This window comes from Carassius auratus, unplaced genomic scaffold, assembly GCF_003368295.1.
Source record: "Carassius auratus strain Wakin unplaced genomic scaffold, ASM336829v1 scaf_tig00216553, whole genome shotgun sequence".
In the NCBI taxonomy this organism is placed as follows: Eukaryota; Metazoa; Chordata; class Actinopteri; order Cypriniformes; family Cyprinidae; genus Carassius; species Carassius auratus.
Genome location: NW_020528628.1, coordinates 487,147 through 513,375, shown reverse-complemented (window position 1 = coordinate 513,375; position 26,229 = coordinate 487,147). Strand labels below are relative to the sequence as shown.

The 26,229-nt window shown below is 36.5% G+C and overlaps 1 protein-coding gene across 3 annotated transcripts in view; it reads left to right on the top strand.

Annotated features, from left to right (window-relative positions):
• The first annotated feature begins 3,129 nt into the window (after positions 1–3,129).
• LOC113098408 (CAP-Gly domain-containing linker protein 1) overlaps positions 3,130–26,229 on the top strand; it is a 49,752-nt gene continuing 26,652 nt past the window's right edge. For all 3 annotated transcript variants that reach the window (XM_026263465.1, XM_026263466.1, XM_026263464.1), the window contains exons 1-6: positions 3,130–3,280; positions 15,628–15,883; positions 17,292–17,791; positions 19,488–19,612; positions 19,688–19,904; positions 21,075–21,272. In XM_026263465.1, coding sequence (XP_026119250.1) covers positions 15,793–15,883; positions 17,292–17,791; positions 19,488–19,612; positions 19,688–19,904; positions 21,075–21,272 — 1,131 coding nt within the window. In that variant the 5' untranslated portion in view covers positions 3,130–3,280; positions 15,628–15,792. The remainder of the gene's footprint in view (positions 3,281–15,627; positions 15,884–17,291; positions 17,792–19,487; positions 19,613–19,687; positions 19,905–21,074; positions 21,273–26,229) is intronic.

The window sequence follows — 26,229 nt, the reverse complement described above, 5'->3', positions numbered from 1 at the left end:
ACTTGGAGAAACTTGTTCATGCCTTTATCACCAGCAGGGTGGACTATTGTAATGGGCTCCTCGCTGGCCTTCCCAAGAAGACCATTAGACAGCTGCAGCTCATCCAGAACGCTCCTGCCAGGATTCCGACTAGAACCAGAAAATCTGATCATATCACCCCAGTCCTCAGGTCCTTACACTGGCTTCCAGTTACATTTAGGATTGATTTTAAAGTACTTTTACTCGTATATAAGTCACTAAATGACCTAGGACCGAAATATATTGCAGATATGTTCACTGAATATAAACCTAACAGAGCACTCAGATCACTAGGATCAAGTCATTTAGAAATACCAAGGGTTCACACAAAACAAGGGGAGTCCGCCTTTAGTTACTAAGCTGCCCGAAGTTGGAATCAGCTTCCAGAAGAGATCAGATGTGCTAAAACACTAGTCACATTTAAATCTAGATTCAAAACGCATCTTTTTAGCTGTGCATTTATTGAATGAGCACTGTGCAATGTCCAAACTGATTGCACTATATTTTCAGTGTTTTATAATTATTATTATTATTATTATTTTTATGTAAAATCATTTTCTAACTGTTTTTAAATGTTTTAATAATTTTAAAAGTTTTAAAATTGCTTGTTTTATTTTTGTTATTATTTTTCTTCATGATTATTTTACTTTCTTTTATGTAAAGCACTTTGAATTTTCCATTGTGTACGAAATGTGCTATATAAATAAACTTGCCTTGCCTTGCCTTGCCTATGTTGCCGTTGCTGTTTATGGGAGGGTCAGAGAGCTCTCCAATTTAAAACAAATTTGTGTTCTAAAGATGAATGAAGGTCTTTTGGGTTTCGAACGACATGGGGGTGAGAAATAAATGACAGAATTTTCATTTTGGGGCGAACTAACCCTGTAATTCTGTGGTTGATTTATGTGAGTGGGGTGACTTTAGCCTGCAGGGAAGCTGAGCTACTCCTTGTTTCTAGGCAACCTTAAACAAAATTGGTGATATGACCACAAATATATGAAGAGTAATTCATTTTACTCAGCCTGTGATGGTAAGAGGCCCACTGGATAATTGGCAACTACATATAAAAAAACTTTTGTGCTTTAGGAAGTTATAATATGAGGCTATACTGTTAGCATGATGTTAGCTCTGACCTGTTGGATGATACAAGTTTATTAAAATGATAGGAGTGGGGTAAATTGAGCTAGTGGATCACCCCTTCTTTTGTTTATAAAGTATTATTTTAATGTATTACTGTGTTGTATATTTTTTTTCATTCTTTGTTTTGAATTTTATTTTATTTTTCTGAAAAATTAAAAATTGAAAAATTAATGAACAATTGCCATTTAAGTTTTTATGAAATTGTATTTCCATTCACAAGAAGTTATTTTTATTGAATATCTATTCCTTTGATATAGCATGAGCTGAAAATGTTTTATTTTAATGAGTGGCACAGTTTAACTCCACGTGGCTCAACTTATCCTCTCCCTTGGCTCAATTTAACCCTCACTGGGGGCAAGTTGAGCCAAGAGACCACTTCTTTTGGGAAGCTATATTTTGAAAGCAGTTTGTTTTAGATTCAAGATCATTATCCCTAAAGAGGCACCACATCCTGAAATGTATGTACATATGCAAGTTGGACCCATTACTGTCATGTGCTCACTTTAAACACACCGTCTGTAGAAATGGGCTCATCTGACCCCGCTCGCCCTTTGTATATTTTAACTCTTATGGTGTCTCTGTGTGTAAGTGATAAAGATAGAGTTGTTGATTATTTACTGTAATTAATCTGTGATCAGTTTTTCATTCATATCTCTGGCTGTAATAAGAATAGCTCTGACTGATGTCATGTGATGTAACAGCAGTAATGTTTCTTATGTGACTGTCTGTGTGTTTGACTATAGGACTCTCAGTTTTTATACGGCTACTTTCCTTAGGATTTGCTGATGGCGAATAAGGAGCTGCTACATACATAGACATCACAATCAACAGAGACCCACAACAATCACACCGTCATGTGTGTGACTTCACATCACTTTGTTTCTAAAGCACTTTCTAGTCTGATAATTTCTGTAGCTTCCTCTCACTCTATTTAACCATCCTCCCCTCCGGTGGTATATGCTGAAGCGGTTGCCGTCTCGTCTCTTTTGGTGGTGTAAGAATTGCAGAATTAGTCTGCCAGTCCTATTTAGGACTCCACTACTAAATGCTGTAAGGTCCACCTAAGGTCCAAGGACGGCAGCCATTAGCATAGCAGAAGGGTTCCTTACTGTTACTATCTTTCCTATTATGCAACACAGCAAACATATAATAAATACATGTTTTTATATGTATTACCTCTTATTTCATCTGACTCCCATTATGAAAAGGTTTTTAATATTATTTAATAATAATATAAATGATTGATCATATTGTGGTTGTTCAATTGCACTCTAGTGTCTTGTGCCAGCCGTATACACGGATCTCATAGTCACAAACTCACCAGTCTCAGTCACTAGACTAAGGTTATTGACTTATACTGTATTACACATTCAGTAATTCAAATGAAAGAACTTAGAAGCATTTACCTGGTAATGAGAACTACACAGCAACTGTTCACGCATGTCTACAGATTCCCAGAATCTTCTGGCTCCTTCTCTTAAATATTCAGGTAAGTTATAGATTTGCAGATGGTGTTGGCTTTTATTATATTGATGCTAGAGCATCACCACTGTGGGGTTTATAAGTGGTAAGTGTAAATGGTGAGGATGATTCAGAGCCTACATACAGGATGCAATTTGTGTGAGAGACCTGGGAGGAGTCTGTCTTAAATTGCATATAGTATTTCTAGATCTTAATGGTTTGTGTTTTGTATAGTATTTGATGTTTTCACATATATTTAGGTTTAATACCAGAAATAATGTAAAATTATGGTGGTTTGGAAAGGTTTAGTATAATTAATTTGCATAATATACATTGTATTTGTACACACCGCACAATATATCTCAAAACATTACTAAATTTAGCTGAATTATAAAATCCATAAGTGGCTTTTAAATAAAGAGTAGGAATTCCTTTTACTATGACCGACCACATTTGCTTTTTTTATCTGCCCGCCTCTTCAGTGTTCCCGTTGGCCTGGGCGGAGCAGAGAGCGTACGTCATTACGCCACTCGTGTCACTAGTGAAGTGGGTCCTTGAACGCACCAGGTTAAATCCTTAACCAACGCGGGCGTCAAGCAAAGCAGATTGAAGAGAATTCGGCGCAATTCATTTTTGGTAGCTCTACGCGGCCAGAAGCCAGCAGGTGAGCACGCGATCGCTGGGTTAAGTGTTCAGATGAGAGGGTGGCGTGGATCCCGAGGAGATCACCGCATTTTACCATCGGAAGTTGCTAAGTCAGAATTTCCCATGTAATACAGGTTGCTCTTCGGCCCTCGGTCAGCACACGCTAACCTTAGATAGCGTTACCTTTGTTGGATTTGTCATCAGCTGTTCTTCACCGTAAACAAAAGCTGTAGTGTAAACGCGTTGATGATAGGGGTGCGTTGACTAGCACTGCGGTTTTATTGACTGCGGCTCTCTGTTTTGGTTCGATTAACTTAACGTTAGCCAAGATGTGACATTACGGAAAGTCGTCATAAGGACTAGTGAACTTTCTCCATGTTCAGCGCGTATTGAAACTTGAGTGTAACTTACTTGAAAGGGGGAAAGTCCTGTGACGCCACATATCAGTTTAGTTCTTGTGACGTGGTATATTATTTTGTGTGGGATTCTTTCAACCTTTTTTCTGAACTCCTTGAAATATCATTAAATCAACAAATTGGACTTTAAGGTCGAAACTGCTAATAAGTCTTCGTCAAACCTATAGTTTATTTAAAGGTGTTGTAAATGATATCCTGTTCTTCATATTGGGCCGTTGTTTTGGTTGAAATCCTAAACCAGTCTCGCATTGGTCTAGCTGTAGGGTAAATCGGCTCAGACTTTGAAGCCCCAGATGTGGCGCCTGGTTGTAATGCTGCACTTGATCTTATGCCAGAGTAACGTTTGAGTGGCTTTTTAATATTTCATTGCCACTACAAAATGAAACCGATTGCTTGAACGAGTTGTTTGCGTTTGCTGTGGTCTGTCTTGGTCAGTTTTTAAGCGTTTAACTGGAAGCTTGTTTTGGTTAAGAGTGAGATATTGTCAGGGAGAGTCAAACAAAACTGAATTCTGAGTTGCCATCTTTTATAGAAGTTTAGTTTCTACTTTATATTAGGTGTCTTTGCCAGGTACTTTTGTTTAACAGCAATAAGTTTGATGTACGTGCTCATGTTGTGGTGCAAAACACTTGCTACTATGGAGGTACTATACGGTTACAGGTTTGGTTATGTTTAAAAGTGGGTTAAGAGGTAGAGTCAAAAGTGATTATTTATATAATTATAGAAATTAATTACAGATGAAATGACATGAAAGTATTGTAAATGGAAGTACAGTATGATGGGCATGTACACATGATTGTATTAGATGGTAAATGTAAAGGTTAGTACATACAGTACTTACGGACAGTTAATATAACGTGGGTTGAAAGTTTACACATTGATTTTTTTTTCATGTTGATTATTTTTAGTTCACTATTATTGACATTATTAAAGGGATAGTACACCCTAAAAGGAACATTTGCTGTTATTTCTTTCACCCTCTGGCCATCCAAATTGTAGGTGACATACTTTATTCAGTAGAGACTAAGATGATTAGCTGAATCCATGGTCCTTGTTGATTCAGATTATCCAAGTCGAGGAGTGCCATCACTTTGAGAGTCAAAAAACCAGTTTCTACCGATGAAAGAAAGTCACCTACATCTTGGATGACCAGAGGGTAAGTAAATTAACAGCAAATTGGTTTGGGCAGAACTTTTCTTCTAAGTAATAGAAAACATGGACATATTGTGTCCCTGATGTCACCCGTAGGTCCCTGAAGAATGTTTTTGAAACTGTGGTTGGTATATAGGGTTTGAAGTGGGTGGAGCTGGCCATCACCATCTTAGCAGCACTTCATCGTGTGTCAATCCCGCACGATGAAACTTGATATAACATATATTAGTGGTGGGCCGTTATCGGCGTTAACGTGCTGCGTTAACCTGAGACTCTTAGCGGCGATTCAAAAAAAAATATCGCTGTTAATCTATTCTCAAAGTTGGGTTGAGAGCTGGGTCTATACTACGCGAGCTATGATGACTTTCACCTTGATATTTTAGCGCGGATGTATACCTAGCCGAATCTGTAGGGGTCGAGAACGAGTCTTTAAACCTGTGTGTATGCCTACTGTGAAATTACCACATCAAATGTGACGTGCTAACATGGATGCAGCTAAAATGCCACCGGGTTTGCTTCAGGGAAATTTCAAGCTTTCCATTGGGAAAAATTATAAAGACGCACACCTGTTTCTCACACAATCCGTCTGCAGTGTGTATGCAGTCTGTGTGCGTTTCGTATGTGGTGCTGAAGCAGCACGGACTCGATGTGCTCTCACACAGGATGCGTTTGCAGTCCGCTACTCGGTACGTAAACGATCGCTGCACTGCTGCAGATGGACCGCTCCTGGAATTAATCTAGATTAAAATGGATCATTCAAATTCTGCCGAAGGCATTCAGAATCAAGCTAGGTGGTGCATTAGAAAAGGGGCTCATCTCCTGTTTCCAAAATGTATCACAAAACTTGAAAAAGCTGTAAACTAATTCCACATTGCACAAGGTGTAAACAACATTACTCCTGTTTCACACCAATGTTTAAGAGTTTTTTATTTATTTATTTTTTTAAGTTTTTCAAGTTTGTAGGTGTCAAGGTACAGAAACCAAATAATAGCACTGGATAGTCTTCAATGTAAAAATGAAATATACACAATCAAACCTACATTTATTCAGACACCTTCAACATTTCTCACATTATTACAGTTTTGCTATATATATATATATATATATATATATATATATATATATATATATATATATATCAAAAATTATATCTGGTTTCTGAATAATTTTTTGTTTGACTGTTAAAACTACAAAGAAATTCAGTCAAGAGCAGTGAGTGATTTTCATGTTCTTGGATTAACATTACAGCAGCCAGTAGCTAAATTAGGCGCGGTCACTTTAATCAATCAATCAATCAATCAATCACCTTTATTTATATAGTGCTTTAAACAAAATACATTGCGTCAAAGCACTGAACAACATTCATTTGGAAAACAGTGTCTCAATAATGCAAAATGATAGTTAAAGGCAGTTCATCATTGAATTCAGTTATGTCATCTCTGTTCAGTTTAAATAGTGTCTGTGCATTTATTTGCAATCAAGTCAATGATATCGCTGTAGATGAAGTGACCCCAACTAAGCAAGCCAGAGGCGACAGCGGCAAGGAACCAAAACTCCATCGGTGACAGAATGGAGAAAAAAACCTTGGGAGAAACCAGGCTCAGTTGGGGGGCCAGTTCTCCTCTCACCAGACGAAACCAGTAGTTCAATTCCAGGCTGCAGCAAAGTCAGATTGTGCAGAAGAATCATCTGTTTCCTGTGGTCTTGTCCCGGTGGTCCTCTGAGACAAGGTCTTTACAGGGGATCTGTATCTGGGGCTCTAGTTGTCCTGGTCTCCGCTGTCTTTCAGGGCAGTAGAGGTCCTTTCTAGGTGCTGATCCACCATCTGGTCTGGATACATACTGGATCCGGGTGACTGCAGTGACCCTCTGATCTGGATACAGACTGGATCTGGTGGCCACGGTGACCTCGGAATAAGAGAGAAACAGACTAATATTAGCGTAGATGCCATTCTTCTAATGATGTAGAAAGTACGGTGTTATGTGAAGTGTTTCCGGTTCCGGTTTACCTAATTAATGCAGCCTAAAAATCCTTTAACGGATTTGGATATTAAAAGCATATTAGTATGTTATGTGTATGCCAGGTTAAAGAGATGGGTCTTTAATCTAGATTTAAACTGCAAGAGTGTGTCTGCCTCCCAAACAATGTTAGGTAGGTTATTCCAGAGTTTAGGCGCCAAATAGGAAAAGGATCTGCCGCCCGCAGTTGATTTTGATATTCTAGGTATTATCAAATTGCCTGAGTTTTGAGAACGTAGCGGACGTAGAGGAGTATAATGTAAAAGGAGCTCATTCAAATACTGAGGTGCTAAACCATTCAGGGCTTTATAAGTAATAAGCAATATTTTAAAATCTATACGATGTTTGATAGGGAGCCAGTGCAGTGTGGACAGGACCGGGCTAATATGGTCATACTTCATGGTTCTAGTAAGAACTCTTGCTGCTGCATTTTGGACTAGCTGTAGTTTGTTTACCAAGCGTGCAGAACAACGACCCAATAAAGCATTACAATAGTCTAACCTTGAAGTCATAAATGCGTGGATTAACATTTCTGCATTTGACTTTAAGAGACCATGAACGCATCCAATATAATACACATCCCATTTTTTTCCCTCAACTGTTTACTTTCACTTAAGAAATAACTGACAGTTTTTTCGAGCATAATTTCCAAGGTGGATATTTTGACATATTTTGTATGTATTTGTTGGCATAAGAGCAAAAATAAGCTAATTCGATGTTCTAGTGTTTTGAGACGCCTTTCTCTGCGCGAGCCGTGAACACCAGAACATCAGAACACCGTGGTGTTGAATTGGGCTCTTTCACATCTTTTTGTTTGTTCAAACTGCAATTTGCATTTGTTCGTTCGGGTGCAGCAGGAACTTCGAGGTGAACTTTGCAGAAGAGAGCTCGGTTCAGTATCGCTGTCCGTGATACGTGGCTCTCTCTCTCGTGTGCACCTAACGGCACTTGCTACTCTGTTCAGCTTTTCCACGTCTAGTTTTTGGATGCTTTAATGTTTAAATCGACAAGCGGTATGGCTTAACAACACGTGAGAAAGATAAGCTTTCGTGACGATGCGCAGCAGTGGCCCGTCAACTGTCCTGAGCATTTTTTAGGCTGTCCTCAGTGAGTCAGTTATATAAAGTATCTAGGTGAAAGTCATCATAGCTTGCTTAGTATAGATCCAGCTCCCAACCCAACTTTGAGAATAGATTAACGGCGATATTTTTTTTATCGCCCAATAATAGTCTCGCGTTAACGCAGCACGTTAACAGTGATAACGGCCCACCACTAATAAATAAATAAATATATATATATATATATATATATATATATATATATATTAGTGCTGTCAAAATTAGCGCGTTAACGCATTCGATTAATTTGAAATATTTAACGCGTTAAAAAAAAAATAACGCAATTAACGCGGTTGCAGTTTTTTTTATTTCTGGTTGTGGCCTATGTGTGTTCAACGTGCAAAGAAATATGGATAAGACCAAGGAAGGACTTTTAGACGGAAAGTTTCAGTATAAAACTCTGCCGGATTACTCTTCAGTCTGCCACAAGAAACATTAGGCTACTCTTCATTCAGTCTGCCACAAGAAACAACAACATTAAAATCATGAACTCAAATGTCATTGTTTAAAAAAAAAAAAAAACAATGACTGTTGTAACAGTGCGTAAATCAGACCTTTCTGTAACGCTAACGTTAATAAGCTTAAACGAAAAAAACGAAATAATTGTGTAGCGGAGTATTTTTTGTACACAGTGCCGCGAACTGTCAATCACTCCTGTACGCGTGCATCACTGTCCTCCTCGCAGCTGCAGCAATTTGCGCTCTCTCTCTTCATCAAGCTTTAAAACAAAAAGGGGACAAAAAGATCATATTGTCTTTGTGCATAGGCTATAGATTAATTAGATAAATGAATATCTAAATTTGTGCCTTGCCGTCTACGGTATTTTTTTAGAACTTAGAAAAAAGATGCTGCAGCCAATGAGCAGCCAGCGGGGGCTGGTTGCAGAACGACTGAACCTCCGCGGACAGTTTTTAATGTTTATCAGACAATAAATACTCAAGATTTTGCTTTAGTATAACTTCCGGGACAATTAGGGCCAGATTCGGGAGTCGGGACAACAGTTTAGATTTCAGGACTGTCCCGAATTTTTCGGGACGTCTGATCACCCTTCCTGAAAGAGCTGCATTACTTCATTAGCTTGAGTCTGACCTGCAGTGATTCGATTCGAATTTGGTGAGGTGTCAGTCAGCGAATCATCAGACTCTGGTCTTGTTCTTACAGTATTCAGAGTCTGAAGCCAAGAAAATATATTAAGTGTTGTTGTTAACTGTATTTGATTTTTAACCAAACCGAGCGTTGTGTACACTCATAACGCGTTTCACACACCTTCTCCGGCCACGTTGAGTTGTTGACACTTAACAGTGGGAAAAGTGACACATGCGCTGTTCACTTGTATAACTTAAGGGTGAATGGATAATGTAGTTTATGCTCTGGGTGGGATGAATTAGGAAGCTTGCATTGTGAAGGGCGCTCTGAAAATCGGCAGTGCAGGTAAAAGATTAAAACCTCTATTAAAACAGATGTCCAAATGAGCGTACCGGTACGCTAAAAGCACGTTCTGGGTGCACGGAGAGGTGGTGGTATGCTCAAGAGCTATATTTGGAAGTGGCGGTACTGAGAACCAGTGCGTACCAGCCCACTTAAAGCACTGGCAATGACTATACTTTGGAATTTTTTTGCAGTCCACTTAGAATTCAACATGGAAATCATTTTTGTTTTTTATTGACATTGATTGTTTTGAAATTCAAATGGTACTTACATGCCTGTGTTTTTATTTCTGTAATAAATATGGCTTTCAAGCCAACAGTTAATTTGGAGGATATTGATGGTTTATTGCAGGGATGTTGTTTACATGAGAAAATCTGTGTTACAAGTTAAATAAAAATTCCAATAAACAATCATATTTTGAATTTAAATAGTTTATTTGTCTTGAGTTTACATTAATTATTTACATTTTACATTTACATATGCAAAAAGTTTCAGTCTTTTAATTGCGATTAATTGCGATTAATCGCGATTAATTTTAAAAAATTGTGCGATTAATTAGTTAATTTTTTTTAATCGATTGACAGCACTAATATATATATATAGAAATATCTATAGATATAGAAATATCTCCAGGGCTTTATAATATCTCTAGGCGCTCGTGTTTTTCCGGGAAAAATCGGTACAGACTATCTTTCTCTTATAAATATAATAAAAATAAAGACTTTTTGGAGTTATGAAGGATGCAGTACTACTCTATAGGTACTCAAGATTAACAGGATATTGAGTGAAAACGAGCATTTCACCCCCCCTTTAATAATTTGGGTGGATAAAAAAAGTAACAAGATTTTATAAGGTATTAATTTGTCTAGCAATATTGTATGTTTTAAATACTACAATATTGCTAGATTAGTATCACATGACTAATTTAGAAATATTTGTGATATTGTCAACAAGTAGAACATTATAAAATATACTAAACATTAGTATTAATCAAATGTATGTATCATAATATTACGTATTAGTATTGTGCTCTCATCTAACTTGAAGAAGGGGCTATTTTACAGTACTTTTCAGTTCATAATATTTAATGCTACAACATCTACACACTGCAATCTTCCAATTTTTCTTAGCTCAATAAACAAAAGAACATCGTTGTGAAATTACATTTGAGAAAATGTCCAGGTGGCTCGTCTGTAAATGTCTTTTCAAATTGGTTGTGTTCTTGCCACGAATGAGCGCTCCGCATGCTTTACACTTTTTTTTGTTTTGTTCGTCGTCAAACGTGAAGTGAGCTGTGGACATTTTGTCGCTCTTTTAGACATCACCTCTTCAAATGCCGACTTCCCGGGAGCTCATTTAAAAACTGAAAACCTTCGCTTCACGTCTCAATAAGTCAGGCTCGGATTGGTTCTCTTCTCTCATGCAGTCTTGCCTGTTCCGTTTTGCCGGTTCTTTTGTTCATTCCTCGCATCTCTCCCGTCTGCTGATTTGATTTTCGTCACAGTCTATTTTCGTCTCGTCCTTTATTCGTTGATGATAATGTCAATCAATTTAGTCATAGTTTTAGTCTCCATCAGTGCCTTCTTTTTTAGTTTTTGTTTCGTTTTCGTCCGCAAAAATATATTCGTGACGAAAATAATGACGAAAATATTTAGTCAACAAAATTAACACTGCTCCAGACAGTAGCCGAATAACTGTGAATATTAAACTGCAAAATACTATTTAAATATTACTCTTGCGAAATTCTACACCTCTGTGGGTGACGGGCGCAGATGCGCGGGAGCTCGCTGTTTTGTAATCTCTGCCGTGTGTCACTATGTGAGGACATGAGCGCATAAACTCATATCATTAACACAGACACATAAAGATGTTCATGGCAACCCATTCAAATAAATGTTTGGTTTAACATGAGTAAATTGAGAATATATTATGCTACTGTTGTAGCCTACAGTAGATTTAGCTATGTCTCTATGTAGTAATAATAATACGTCTCTATTAATAATTATGCCTAGACGGTTGCTTGTTTTTTACTTGTTTTTTTGTAAAGAGATTATATGATTAATATATCATTTTTTATATTCCTAGACTTATTTGTTGCAGTTTTTTATACAGTTATATTGTAAAACTAAAATACCTTTTTTAGTTTGCAGTGTTAGATTTTTGGCTGCATTTGAAGTTCTTTTTCACTTAAGAAAATAAATAATACCGTCAAATTCATGTCAGATAATAAAAATACTGTAATGAATACAGTAGTTCACCATGTATTTGTTCATGTTTTATTAAGGGAACAGTCTGAAGCACACCATAAAATAATTCTAGCAATTTACACAGGCCTCCTTTGTTCACCCCCGGAGCCACGTGAGACACTTTTTTTTTTTTTTTTATCTTTATGGATTGGTGCATTTTATTTCACTTCTTTTGGACTGAAAGAATACAACACCCACTTTCTACACTGACTTTCTACGTAGACTCCGTTATAACAGTGATGTTTATACTGTTTATAGCAAATTCAGTCAGGTTTTATTGTTTTGTATTATTGTTTTAATAATACAATGGGTCACGATTTTTGAATATTTGATTAGTCGATTTAATGACCGATTATCGATTAGGCTGTGCGATTATTTTATAAAGATGTGAACTGTGCCTGAGCGCGTCTTACCCCCAAAGCTCGGTTCTGTTGACAGTGATCGTTCCATGCTGTGCTTGAACGTGGTTGGTTGGAAGAAGTGGACCAGAGCGCTTCAGTTTAATTAACGTGCAGTATGCATGCAGTGTGAGCAAATACTCCGTCTGCAGTGCGCATGCATAGCGTATTTTTTTTTAAGCACCCATGTTAACGGATTCCAGCATTCACACTGCACGTGGTTGCGGTCAGTCAGTGCGTTCCAGGAGCGGTGCGTCTGCAACAGTGTAGCGATCGTTTACGTACAGACTCTATTTTTGCTGTGCTGCATGTGCTGAATTAAAGTGACAGCGCATTGTTCGCGGTAAATATTTACATGGATTGACACTGAAATGCAATAATTTCACAATAAATGTATACTAATTAAAGCCAACACATGGGTTTTTTGGCTAGGTTTAAAACAAGAAAAAGAGCATCTTTAGATAAATGAGGCAACATAATATATGCACTTTTACGGATGCAGAAAAACAAAGTTAATTAAGACCCGTGGGATTGCTTGAGATAAAGATTTAAATGCAAAAGGCATGAGAATCGACTGTTTCTGTCAGTGGTTTTTTTAATCTTTTTTTTTTTTTTTCACATGATTTGAAATCTAAATAATGAACAAATGTTGTGATTGTGGACTAAACAGCTCCGCGATTCAGTAGCGGACTGCAAACGCGTCCTGTGTGAAAGCACAATGAGTCCGTGCTGCTTCTGCACCACATATGTTACACACACGGACTGCATACACACTGCAGACGGAGTATGTGTGAAACAGGACTTCACACCGGAGCAGAGAACTACTGATATGTGCAACATGATTATGTGAATGTTTCTGAGCAGCAAACGCAATAGATTTATGAAGTAATATGTTGTGAGAGGGTCTTCTGCGTCACCGCGTCCCAAACAACTCAAAATAATGAACCACAAAGTTAACAGAACGATGCACTCCACTGTGATGAGCGAGAAACTTCCTGTTTCCCACGTATTAAGTCATGATTATGAGCTAGATGCATTAAAATGATTTGTTATTTTTTGAAGGAATAAAATGTCAGGCTTCTGTCAATTTTAAGATAAAATACAAACAATAAAGGTTTTTACGCTCTTTAATCTGTAGTGAGATATTTGCCTCCTTTCATGTGGCATGTGAATCTGTGAAAAATATATTTTCCTTTTTAATATTTGCAGCATGAAATTATAACTAATAAATATTTGAGTGCATGTTGAAAAAAAAAAACAGAGCAATTTAATACAAACGAGTGTCTTGTGAAATAAATCAATTAGAGTAAAAAAAATTGTCAGGAAGCCAAATGCTGTTTTCTGTTTTAAACGTTAAGAATGACAAGTGCCACATACTTTTTTAATTATAATTTTTTTTGGTGTAGTATACACGTTTAATATATTCAATTTTACTTCATGCAGTGTAACATGATTTCATTGTTGTAATTATGACTTAATTCCTAAAATATTATGATGCTAATCTTTTTTTTTTAGAAGGTTAAACTGATCAAAAATGATCAACTCACGGTCTTGAGCAGAGAACGTGAAGTGCAGTATGAGCACAGGTCAGCGGGAGAAGGGAGACCACGGCAATAACTAGAACTGTGGACATGCTCTTTTTAAAAAATAGGTTATTGTTATAAATACAGGCATTTAAATTAATATTCAAATTAGTGCCTTCTTAATTAATCTTAATCTGTAAACTTAAAAAAAATGCTATGAATGGTCATACTCAATTTAAAAATAGAAATGTCATAGGCTCCTACAGCCTTGTGAGCCATGTATAATCGACGGACTGTTATGTTAATAAGTGCCGTCATTCAGTTATGTTATATTAATGTTTCAGCAATCATACAACCATCAATTGGCTTAGGTTAGGATAGACCTTTCTTTAATATATTAAACCGTTTGTTATCATACAGATTAAAAGCCTGAATAGTCTCTCTCCCTCTCTCTATTTATGGGGGTGGGTTTATGCTTGCGTGTGTACATGCATGGGAGGGGGGCGATTATCGACTACTAATCGAATAATACCCAACGATTATCGATTATTACTTTTGCTTGAAATGCACATCCCTATTATTATTATTATTATTATTAAAATATATATATTTTTTTTATTATTATAAAAACATCTAAATTCAATCTAATAGAGTAGTAAAATTACATAATTACTGATATTTCTCACATTTTTCTTTTTATTATTTATTTATTTATTTGGTGTAAAGCTACAAGTGGGATTTTTTTTTTTTTAGTTTCTGTGTTTAGTTAACAACATGTTTATAAATTATTTTCATTTCAATTAAAATGGTGTAAACATCTGTATACAAAAATGATCTGCAAATGTGAAAATAAAATGAATCTGGCGCCTGTTGCTTTCTCAAGTGGATTTTATTGTAAGCAATTTAAACTGTGTAGCAGCACATGAAATATTTTTGCAGACTTTTGTTATCACACCAATAGGGATGCATGATGTACCATGATACAATATATCTGTGGTCGATATATTACTGACCAGTAGTTGGGAAAAATGAAATTATTATTATTTTTTTTCATGAGTGGAATTTCCTGGATTATACGTTTTGCTATATTTGTGTTCAGCAGAGAATTAGTCTCTAAGTACTTGCAGCTTTTCTCTTTCGGGATGATCTCAATCACATGTGCAACATGTGTGACCATGAGTACAGTATGTGTAGTAGCCAAGTTATTATGTTGTTTCACTCTTTGGGGATTATTTCAGCATCTTTGCGCCATGTTATGCTATTTTTTTGCACTCATTTAAATCATGATAATCTGCCGTAAGTAAAGAAATGGCATTTGAAGTACTCCATTTATGGGTCAGTCCATCTTAAAGTGGTTTAGTAGAGGTTACTTGTCCATTATTGTCAACCAATTTGAGTCTGATGAAAGAAAAAAAAACTATATTTTTTATATATTTTGAGTAGAAAATAATATTTTCATTCATTTGTTTACACATTTCTTTTTAAATTGCCAGTTGACTTTTTACAGGTTGTTTGTTCCAACTGCTTTGTTTCAACCGAATTTTCACTTATTGTCATTAATGCTTGTGAAAGGCAACCACAAAAAATAATTATGTTGGAATGGTGTGTTACAGTTTGAAGTGGAATACAGCAAATTCTACAATAAGGGTCAAACTGTTTTGCTCCCAGTGACACCTTTTAGCAAGCAGTTTCAAGAATTATTTAGTGTATTCACTCCCACATTTAAATGTGGCTAATTGAATATTTGACATCTGGGATCACAGAATGAAACGGTGACACCTAACCTCATTAACTCAAGTCAAATAAATAATCTACCATATGCATTTGCACATGGCTTAATGTGAATATTTAAATGTGACAGACATACAGTGACATCAGATTGTTTGAAACGCATATGCAATGACATCATTATACAACAATCAGTGCAAAGGAAGGGCTGCAATTGTTTATTAAAATAAACTATCTGCATGAAATTACTGAAACGGCACAAAGCAAGACCATCCTTGCATATGTCATGCATGCTATATCATATACACTGATATATTTCTATTTTCTTTTTCTGGACAGACGCTGCTGCACCACTTTCTCCCTAACTTTTTTTTTTTTTTTTTTTATTTAATATTTGTTTTTTTTTGTTTTTTTACTTATTCCTACACTGTTGCTCCAAACTCAACAGTCAATGTTTGTTGGAGAGGAAACGTGCAAATTTAGAAAGACCATTTCAGAGCAACAATGAGCACATCAAAACCCAGTGGACTCAAAGCGCCCAGCAAAATTGGCAAACAGGCCAATGCTGGGGTCACAAAGACCTCTCCCTCTGTAGGTAAGACCCATCTCTTTTTATGTATATATTAGGGCTGTCAAATGATTAAATTTTTTATCAAATTAATCAGAATTTTCAGTGGATTAATCAGGAATAATCACTATTTGCAATTACACCTGAATCCTAACCATTTTTTTTCTGAAATGTATACCAAAAGATAAATAACAGGACACAGATACATAATTTTCATGTATTGATTCATCAATATGTGGTTCTTTTTTTCTGAATTTCAAAAGTTTGACATTTACTTAGAACAAATTTACCTGAGCACTATATCAAACCATGCCATTTAACTACAGATTTTTAGGTGAACCAGTGGTTAAATATAGCCACATATCTATGAAATTATGCATAGAGAAACTTGAAAGAATGAACTCAGAATCACAACCATGCGCCACCATCACATAAGTAGCACTCTGGGCACTCTTGTTTTTGGGAGGTGTTCATTTGCTCTGCCACAATACTTTAGGATCGATATTTTCACGTTCTGAAGGCTTCAAGTGCCAGTAAAACCAAGTAAAAATGCATATGCTTTTCCAAACAGCTGTAATTTTCGCTGCATTGCATGTAGGCGTTCTGCGCATGCGCAGTGTGAAACACAGGACGTTATAACAGGAAGAAGCTCCAGCGTATCAACTACCAAAGTCGTCTCTGTTTATCGAGCTTGGCATGAATGCATTTGACAGTAACTGGGGTAAAACCTTAAGCTTCTTCGGTGTTTTCGTCACGGCGCTCGCCGCTGTTTTTTACTATCTTGAGAATTCAGAGATCGACGAGACTTTCCTGACCTGAATAATTTGTCACACTGCGCATGCGTGAAATGCGTAAAAAAATTTGATGTAATTAACAACAAACAACTAATTAATGTCGTTAACGCGTTATTGTTGACAGCCCTTATTAAAGATATATATATATATATATATATATATATATATATATATATATATATATATATATATATATCTTTAATAATATTGTTTTTTATGTAGCTCTGTCAAATTTTTATAAATTTTTTTATATACATTTTGGCCTTTTCCGTACTGTGGAAATCAGTGGGAACCAGCAAATGTTTGGTTACCAACATTCATCAAAATATCTTATGTTCCATAGAAGCAAGAATCTGTCAAATTTTTGGGGTGAACTAACCCTTTAAGGTTCATTTTACTATCTTGTGTAATTTTCAAATCTAAAAATTATTGTAAAAATTTCTAAGACCAGACTTTTTGGCTAAAACAGACCCATCGCGGTAAGGAAATCAGGTCAAAAATAAAAGCAGCCTATGTTATTTTAAGTTTTAAATTCTATTATAAATTAATAATGACAGTTTGTATATCAAATACAGAATCAGTACGTGCGTTGTGGTAGTTGGAATTTTGAACAGTCTATTTCTTTCCTTCCTTTGGAACAGGTGCTGCTAAACCAACACAAGGTGACAAATCCTCAGCTGAAGCCCAAGATGCAGGAGAGCAGTTCAAGGTCGGGGATCGTGTCTGGGTTAATGGCAATAAGCCAGGCGTCATTCAGTTTTTAGGAGATACCCAGTTTGCCCCGGGCCAGTGGGCCGGAATTGTACTTGACGAGCCAATTGGGAAAAACGATGGTTCAGTGTCAGGTGTGCGCTATTTTCAGTGTGAACCGTTGAAGGGTATTTTCACACGGCCATCCAAGCTTTCAAGCACAGAAGGTGAGCCAGACGGCACAACGACGGCTCCTCCGTCCCGTGCTGCATCACCCACACCCTCCACTACATCAGTGTCTGCTTCGACCAAGAAACCAGCTTCACCCACTAAAACTGCTCCACCAGCCTCAGACTTGGTGCGGTCAAAGAGCGAGTCAGTGTCCAATCTGTCAGAGACTGGCTCGGTCAAGAAAGGTGATCGGGAGCTGAAGATCAACGATCGAGTGCTGGTGAGAGTGTTGTGATACATATAGTGATGAGCATTATTGTGTGTCAAGTTAGGATAATTAAAGAATTTATGATTGTCATTTAAAGCAGTGGTTCTCAATTCTAGTCCTGCTCTGCACATTTTGTCTATCTCTCTTTTCTGACACACTCTGTTCAGTACATGGAACTCTCTTCTTAAAGCTGATGATCAGAATCAGGTGTTAAAAAGGGAGATTTAAATAATGTGCTGGGGGTCCCAAGTTCACAAGTTTTACAAGTTCCTTTGTACTCATTATTTATGCGTGTTTTATGATTAATTTAGTGATTGCAGTCCGTTTCTATGAAGCCTATACAGTATTTATAATGCATTGAAGACATTTTTTAGGCATTATAATGCATTTATAATTCCATACAAAAGTGTTTGTTGTATCATCTGAATAATAAGGTCATATAACATTGCAAGCTACAGTACAAATATTTCTCTTGCATTTGTGTTTCCTCAAGCTTTTAAACTACCGGTCAAAAGATTGTAATTTGGAAAGAAGTTTCTTTTTTTTTTTTTTTTTTTAAACATATTTTGTGCACACCAAAGGTCCACTTATTTATCAATAAATACAAAGCAGTAATAATGTGAAATATTACAATGATTTAATAAAAGATTTTAAGTTTTCTTGATATTATATATTTTTAAAATGTAATTATTCACGTGAAGCTGAATTTTCAATCCTGGCTTCATTAATCCAGTCTTCATTTTCACATGATCCTACAGAAATCATGCTAATGTTTAAAATAATATATATATATATATATATATATATATATATATTTTTATATATATATATATATATATATATAAACATTAAGTTATTCTAAAGTGACAGTAAAGAAATTTTTAACTTTTGAAAATTTATTTCAAATAAATGGTTCTTTTGAACTTTCTTTTCATCAAAGAATCCTGATAAAAGTATATTTTCCAAAAATATATATGCAGTTGTTTTCAATATTAATACCAAATCTTCATATTAGAATGTTTTCTAAAGGATCATGTGACACTGAAGCATAAGAGAAGTCGTTTTTATTAAAAATCGTTTAAAAAAATCTTTGATCGGTAGTGTAAAAGCTTAAAGATTTGCCATGTTAAAACCTAGAAAGTTTGAATATTTGAAACCGAAGCATTCAAGACAAATATTTGTATTGTAACGTTTAGTGTTATCTAGTTCTTGTGAAAAGTGAACCCAAGTGCGAACACTATTGTGTGAAATATTGTGTGAAGTGTGAAATAACAATTTCACCTAGCAGCAGAGTCTGTTGGTTTTTGTGTCTCAATTTCTCAGCAGTAGCAATATGAGAAGCCTCGTATGAATTGGAATCTGAGAGTTCAAATTGCAATATATGATAAAATAATCATAATATTTTTTTTGGAAAAGTTATGCAGCTGTATGATATAATTGTAAAATAAAAACAATCAAAATAACATATATTTTATGTTTACTTGCTTCACATGTTATGTATGCATTTTAAAGCCTGAATATTGCATTCTAATAAAAAAAGTGATGATGAGCCTCTTAATATCAATCAGAATAAACAAGCTATTAAACTGTAAACTCTGTCTCGAGGAACATTGTAACAGTGAATTATCAGGCTGTTACAATGAAGCTGCTATATTCCACAGTGTATCAGAATGCATGTTAAGTCCTTTGTTTCATTTACATATTTTAGGTTGCTGGCACAAAAGCTGGTGTAGTGCGTTTCTTAGGCGAAACCGATTTTGCCAAGGGTGAGTGGTGTGGAGTTGAGCTGGATGAGCCCTTGGGAAAGAACGATGGTGCTGTGGCTGGAACCAGGTACTGTGGCCTGATCTTACATTTACCCTTTATACACAAAAATAGTTTATAATTAATTGAATTGTGTATCATCAGGTATTTCCAGTGTCAGCCCAAGTACGGTCTGTTTGCACCAGTGCACAAGGTGACCCGTATAGGTTTTCCCTCCACTACTCCTGCCAAGGCAAAGACCACTGTGCGGAAGACAGCGGCCACACCATCAGGACTGAAACGCAGCCCCAGTGCCTCCTCCATTAGCTCCATGAGCTCTGTGGCCTCATCTGCTAGTTGCAAGCCAAGCCGAACAGGATTGGTGAGTTACATTCCTCCTCATATGCATACATGTCTTTGGTTATATAACATTGGCATGCTTAGCTGGGCCTAAATATGTCATTTCTGGAATATTAGCAGCACCAAAATGCAACTGCAATCAATTCCCAGAATGTGTTTTTCCATCAGCTATTTTTTGGCAAACTTTAGTTTTTGGCAAACTGAAGCGATTGACTGAGCCATTTGACAAGCCAGGTCTCAAACAAATAGGGCAATATTTTGATAGCGGAGTCACGTGAACAAATTCACCGATCTGCTGCACTGTTTTAGTGTGCAGCATTTCAGGGAAACCAACTTATAAATAGGTTTGCTAGGCAAATGTCTGTTTTCTACTCAAATAAGGCTTGTTAAATCATTTTGAAATTGCCTATTTTGAGTGGTCACTTTAAATGCAGATAAGCTGCTTCTCCCTGAAACCTTTTCCAGAAAAGGGTTGTGCCTTTACAGCTCATAACTCAGATACTCTGCCAAAAAAAAAAATCACGTGTTTGGTTTTGATTATCATGTCATCTGCTTTTCAATGCTCTAGCATGAAGATAAACATGGCGGATAGTGTGCAGCTCACTCAGGACGGGTCTCTACTAAAACAGCAGTGTCCGTCAACAGTTGTGGGTGGGGCATAACATTTGATGTATTCTGCCAACGGATTGTTCTGAGACACTGTTTGATTAATCGGAATTAAAAAAAAAAAAAAAAAAAGAGCGGGTGGATTTTTATCATTACAGGGTGGTTGTGTGGACACAATGCCAACACACATTTATGCTCAAACAACATGTAAAATGAATTTTGCATTATAGGTGCCCTTTAAATTGCAGCCTTTTACCATTTGTAATCTAAGCCATCTCACGATTCACAAATTGTTCAGTTGTTATGATAAAAATGCACCGAATGTGTTAGGTCTGATAGCAGGATCAAATTTTCCAGCATTCTGCCTTCAGTCTATCTAAACATAAGGTTCTTCTGCAGTTGTATGGAATCAAAGCCCAGTGCAAATGCAGCTTTATTGGTAAAAAAATGGTGTGAACACCTGCTTACTTCATAAGTCATGAAGTCATAAGGTCATATCTGAAAACTATATCTGAGTAAATATTATATTAAACCGGCAATACATTATCTGTAATTTTAAAGATCCTGAACGAATTTCTCTCTGAAGTTGACAGAGACATCTACAAGGTATGCGAGGAAGATCTCTGGCACTACAGCACTTCAGGAAGCCCTGAAGGAGAAACAGCAACACATTGAGCAACTCCTTGCCGAGCGTGACCTGGAGAGAGCTGAGGTTGCCAAGGCAACCAGTCATGTGGGCGAAGTGGAGCAGGAGCTTACGTTACTGAGAGAAGGCCAGGAGCAGGTTAGACCCAGCTGTGTCTTCTCTTAAATGTTGATTATTTATTTTTATCAAGGAAGGAATAATTGATAACAGGCCATTGAATTATAGAAAAATAATGCGTGGTAATGCCTCAACACAAACCTTTTTTTTTTTTTTTTCTCTCTATAATTTTCTATTCTAAACTGTCTTCTATACTAGTTTATTACACAGTATCTCAATGCTCCATTGCGTTTTCTAAACCATTATTTAGAATTTTGCTATTTTTAACTTGTAACACAGGATGCAGAAGGCTGCAAGGCAGCAAAATGCTCTAGAAATATAATGTGGTCAATACCTCAGTTAAACTACTTTTAGCCCTTTTAGTCTCTTCTCCTTCACAATTTTACATTTAATTCAATGTTTTACATGTGAAATGTACTAGTAGTACAAATTATTTCTACACCAAAGTTTTTTTTTTTCAATGCTGAAAATAATTAGCAGCTAAAAGGCTTATTCACACCAGGAAGAATATCATGCGCGATTATCGCTGATGTTTAACGCCTCATGACTAAACAAAGGGCGCCAATGTGAGTGTTCCCACTGACGTGCAAAACAGGAGATGTAAAAGTAATTTTTTTCAATCGCCTCTGCTCATTTTGTTGGTTTGTCGCGCCTCATTAAAAACTGTCTGACAAATGAGATTGGCACTTTTTTCAAATTCCTGGAGCTGCTGAAGTTACAGTAAAACACGACTTGGTGGTGCACAAGCACAAAACGGTCTTTGCCGAGCACACTTGATGCCTAACGATGAAGAGGAATTTAGTAGAACAAGAAGATGCATCGAGGCAAGATGAATGTAGCACTGCTGGTCTCATTGGTGTTTAAACACAAGGGGCATAATGACAAATGCAACAGCGAAATCTCGATAAGAGGGAGTTATGGAGAAGATTTCAGATCAAATAGGATTTGATACTGGAGTATTTCTGTTATTCCTTAAGCGCCATCTAATGTCATGGAGTGAATTTGCAGGTTCACTCAGCTTACCGTCATCGAAAATCACATGGGTATGAACACAAAATCTGCATCGAAAACCTTTGATAAGTGCATGCAATAATCGTCCCTGTGTGTACAAGGCTTAAGACTGGAGTACAATACACGACTTGTAAAATCTGAACCGATTTTAAAACCTGCACCTTGTTTCGGAGGAGATGCATGACAGATGAAAAGATGAAGTGTGTTCTAAAATCAGCCCAAAATATATTACATGTTTGATATCTTCCAGCAGGATGTATATTACTGTGACCATCATAGACGGTGCAATTTTCTATGAAATCGGTCAACACAAATCTGCAGACTGGCTCTGACTTTTGGCAGCTAAAATCAGCTTCACCAGACTCATAAGCTGGGCAAAAATTGTATAGTGTATTCCAGCCTTTAGTTGTCTGAACGTCTAAAAGTTCATCAGATGCTGACGATTCCGAGTAGTTTTCTGGATGCAATTCCGAAATTAGTTGTAGCCATATGTGTTTTAAGCTATAGATATTTTTGAATGTGTAACAGAACAGTAGGCAAGTTTTGGGACTACTTCATTTATGTTAGTAAGGTTACCATTTTTCAGATGATTACGACGATGTTTCCATTTAATTAATTTAAATAACCAAGATAATTAGCAAGGCATAACCATAACAAAACAATTGCTTATAGATTTGTTTCGGAATATAACATGAGACTAATTCATGAGTGGTGGTTTTTTTTCTTGGATCATTTGCACAGATCTTGCACACAGTATTCATGTTTTTAAGCAGACTTTAATGCACAGTTTAGAATGTTAGGTTGAACTGCATTTGCTAAAGTTTACACTGTGGAATGAAATGTTTATTAGATATTCAAATACTGATTTTAATTATATAAATGCACATTTGTGAAATGCTGTCAGCATATACAGTATTATAGCCTTTATAAGCTAATGAAGAGGAAGAATGCCGTCAGTCCTCAGACTCTTAGAGGTTCTAATAAAAGCCATTCTTCCGCTTGTTACTTCTACTTAATACTTTCTGTTTCAGAAGTAGATCTATGACCGCAGTGTGTTGCCTTAATGTATTTGCATTTGATTTATTACAGAATCTACTAATACTACAGTTATGGCATGTACATAATGATTTAACTTTATCTCTAGATATTTCTCTGGGTTTTTACCCTGGGTCACCTATTTATTTAAAAGGGGTAACAAGGGTATGTTTGTGACAGTAAGGCCCAGTCCCAATTTTATTTTATACCCCTCCACCTACCCCTAATTACCATTCTATAAAATGCTTACTGACACACACACACACTCACATATATTTGAGATTGCACAGCTCACACATCCAGGAGCAAAGAAACTTGTCAACGCTGCCCCATGACTTCTATTAATTAGTTTAAATACTGAATAACTACATTATATTTTCTAGCAATGAGAGGATATAACCACTGTTTTTTAAGTAAACTCACTCATTGTAAAGAGAGACTCTCAGATCACGCAACTTTTATCTCTTGATCTCTCTGATTAGCCATATTTGAGAAAAAGGTTTAGCGATTTCTCAAATATTTAAAATCTTCATTAATACATTTGTGTCTTTTTGTTCACTCGGGCAGCCATGTTGCTGCTGTAGCCGGTTTATGCTGAAAATTCTCATACCCCTTCGTTTGAAGTGTTGTCCCGAAAAAATGTAAATTAATGTAAATCTTGCCTTTCCCTACCCCTCCAACCAAAAGGATTGAGATGCCCCTACCCCTTCACATGAAGACGCACAACATAGGTATAAGGGGTAGACATGGGACTAAGAGTCTGACTGCTATAAAGAAAAGAATCAGTAATGAAGGGATATCCTCATATAAATACAGTTTTGAAGCCAGTTATATATATAAAAATATATATAAAAAAATATATATAAAAATAGTTTATATTAGTGCTGGGCAACGGTTAAATCTTTTACTCTCAATTAATAATGATTGTCTGCTATTTAATCGCATTATGCACAAAACTAATAATGCATTCAAAAGTAGTGTATTGTGCACTTTTTTCGTTTAAAAGTACTGATATATGTGCAAAAGTGCAATAACATTTGGTTTGCAAATACTTTAAACAAATAAGGTGCTTTTTTATTACAGCAGTATTCCTTTTACATAGTAGCTGTTAAATTATTTATTGTAAATCTTAGCTTATAACATTAATGTAATATAAAAAAAAGCTATTTGTCACTGCCAGGACATTAATGTTTTTATAGAATATATATAGAAAAACAAGTTATGCTCTGACAGCAGAGCCTCGATCATAACATTACAACAGGCTTCTTTTGAGTAGAGACCTGCACAATCGCAGCACAGCGGAGTGCGGCATAGGGTAACACTTGATGTGTGGGTAGAGACTTGTGTGTGAGGGTTGCAGGATAATAATTAGGGTGTGCTCACACTAGGCTATCTTAACCCCCAAAGCCTGGTTCATTTGACTAGTGTGGTTGTTCCGTTAGCAGTCCTTGGCTCGGTTGGAAGAGGTGGGCAAGAGCACGGTTCAGTTAAATATAGATCAGTGAGTGTGAGCGCTAACCACGCCGGAGTGCAGATCTTCTGATACATGCTGCATGATTACGTGAATATTTGAGTGGCAATCGTGATATCAGAAACTTCCTATTTCCCATTTATGAAGTCGTGATAATGAGCTCGTTGCATTCTTTTCTGTTAAAAATAACAGTGGACTGTGGTTTGTGAATGCTGATGCTTAGCCTAAATAATTTGATCGGGAGCATCCCCTCCTGTGAACCATGAGTTGTTTATATGTGTATTCAGAGCCAGTGAGTGACGGTCTTTCATAATAATAATAATAAAAAAACTGTGTTAAAGCGTGATAAAATAATTACCTGCATTAATCAATTAATGTGTTAACGCCATAAATAACTTGTCAAATTGCCCAGCAACTTTTTTGCATATGTTGAAAGATTCAGATCATCAAACAAAGTGTAGTATTACACAGAGATAATGCGATTAAACACAAAATACAGTTTTTAAATGATGATTTCATTTAATAAGGGAAACAAAGCTGTCCAAACCTACCTTACCATACGTGAAAAATTTACTATTGTCCCCTCCTGTTAAATCATGAAAGAACTGTGATTAACCACTTTATTTTAGAAAGTGGAGTTATTTCATGAGCCACACCCAAGCCTGATTACTGCCAGACCTGTTGAATCAAGAAATCACTTAAACAGAATCTGTCTAACAAAGCTGCAATCTAAAGAAATAAATAAAAAAAACGGATGAGAAACAAAATAGTTGACCTGTATCGGTCTGGAAAGGGTTATAAAGCCATTTCCAAGGCATTGGGACTCCATGGAACCATAGTCGAAGACAATATTCAATTGGAACAGTGGTGAATCGTCCAAGGAGTGGCAGGCCTACCAAAATTACTCCAAGAGTGCATCCAGGATGTCATAAAAGAACCTAGAACAACATCTAAAGAATTGCAGGCCTCACTAGCCTCAATTAAGGTCAGTGTTCATGATTCAACAATAAGAAAGACACTGGGCAAAAACGGCATCCAAGGGAGAGTTCGAAGGCAAAAATCACTGCTGACCAAAAAGAACACAAAGGCTCATCTTACATTTGCCAGAAAATATCTTGATTATCCCCAAGACTTTTGGTCAAATGTTCTGTGGACTGATGAGACAAAAGTTAAACTTTTTGGAAGGTGTGTGTCCCATTACATCTGGTGTAAAACTAACACAGCATCTCATAAAAAGAACATCATACCAACAGTCAAACATGGTGGTGGTAGTGTGATGGTCTGAGGCTGCTTTGCAGCTTTAGAACCGTGGTGACTTGCCATAATTGATGGAACCATGAATTCTACATCCTATCAGAAAACCCTGAAGGAGAATGTCCTGCCATAAGTTTGTGTCCTCAAGCTCACTTGTGTTCAATCAAACAATCAAAAGTCCGGAGATGCTGTGACATGACTTTAAAC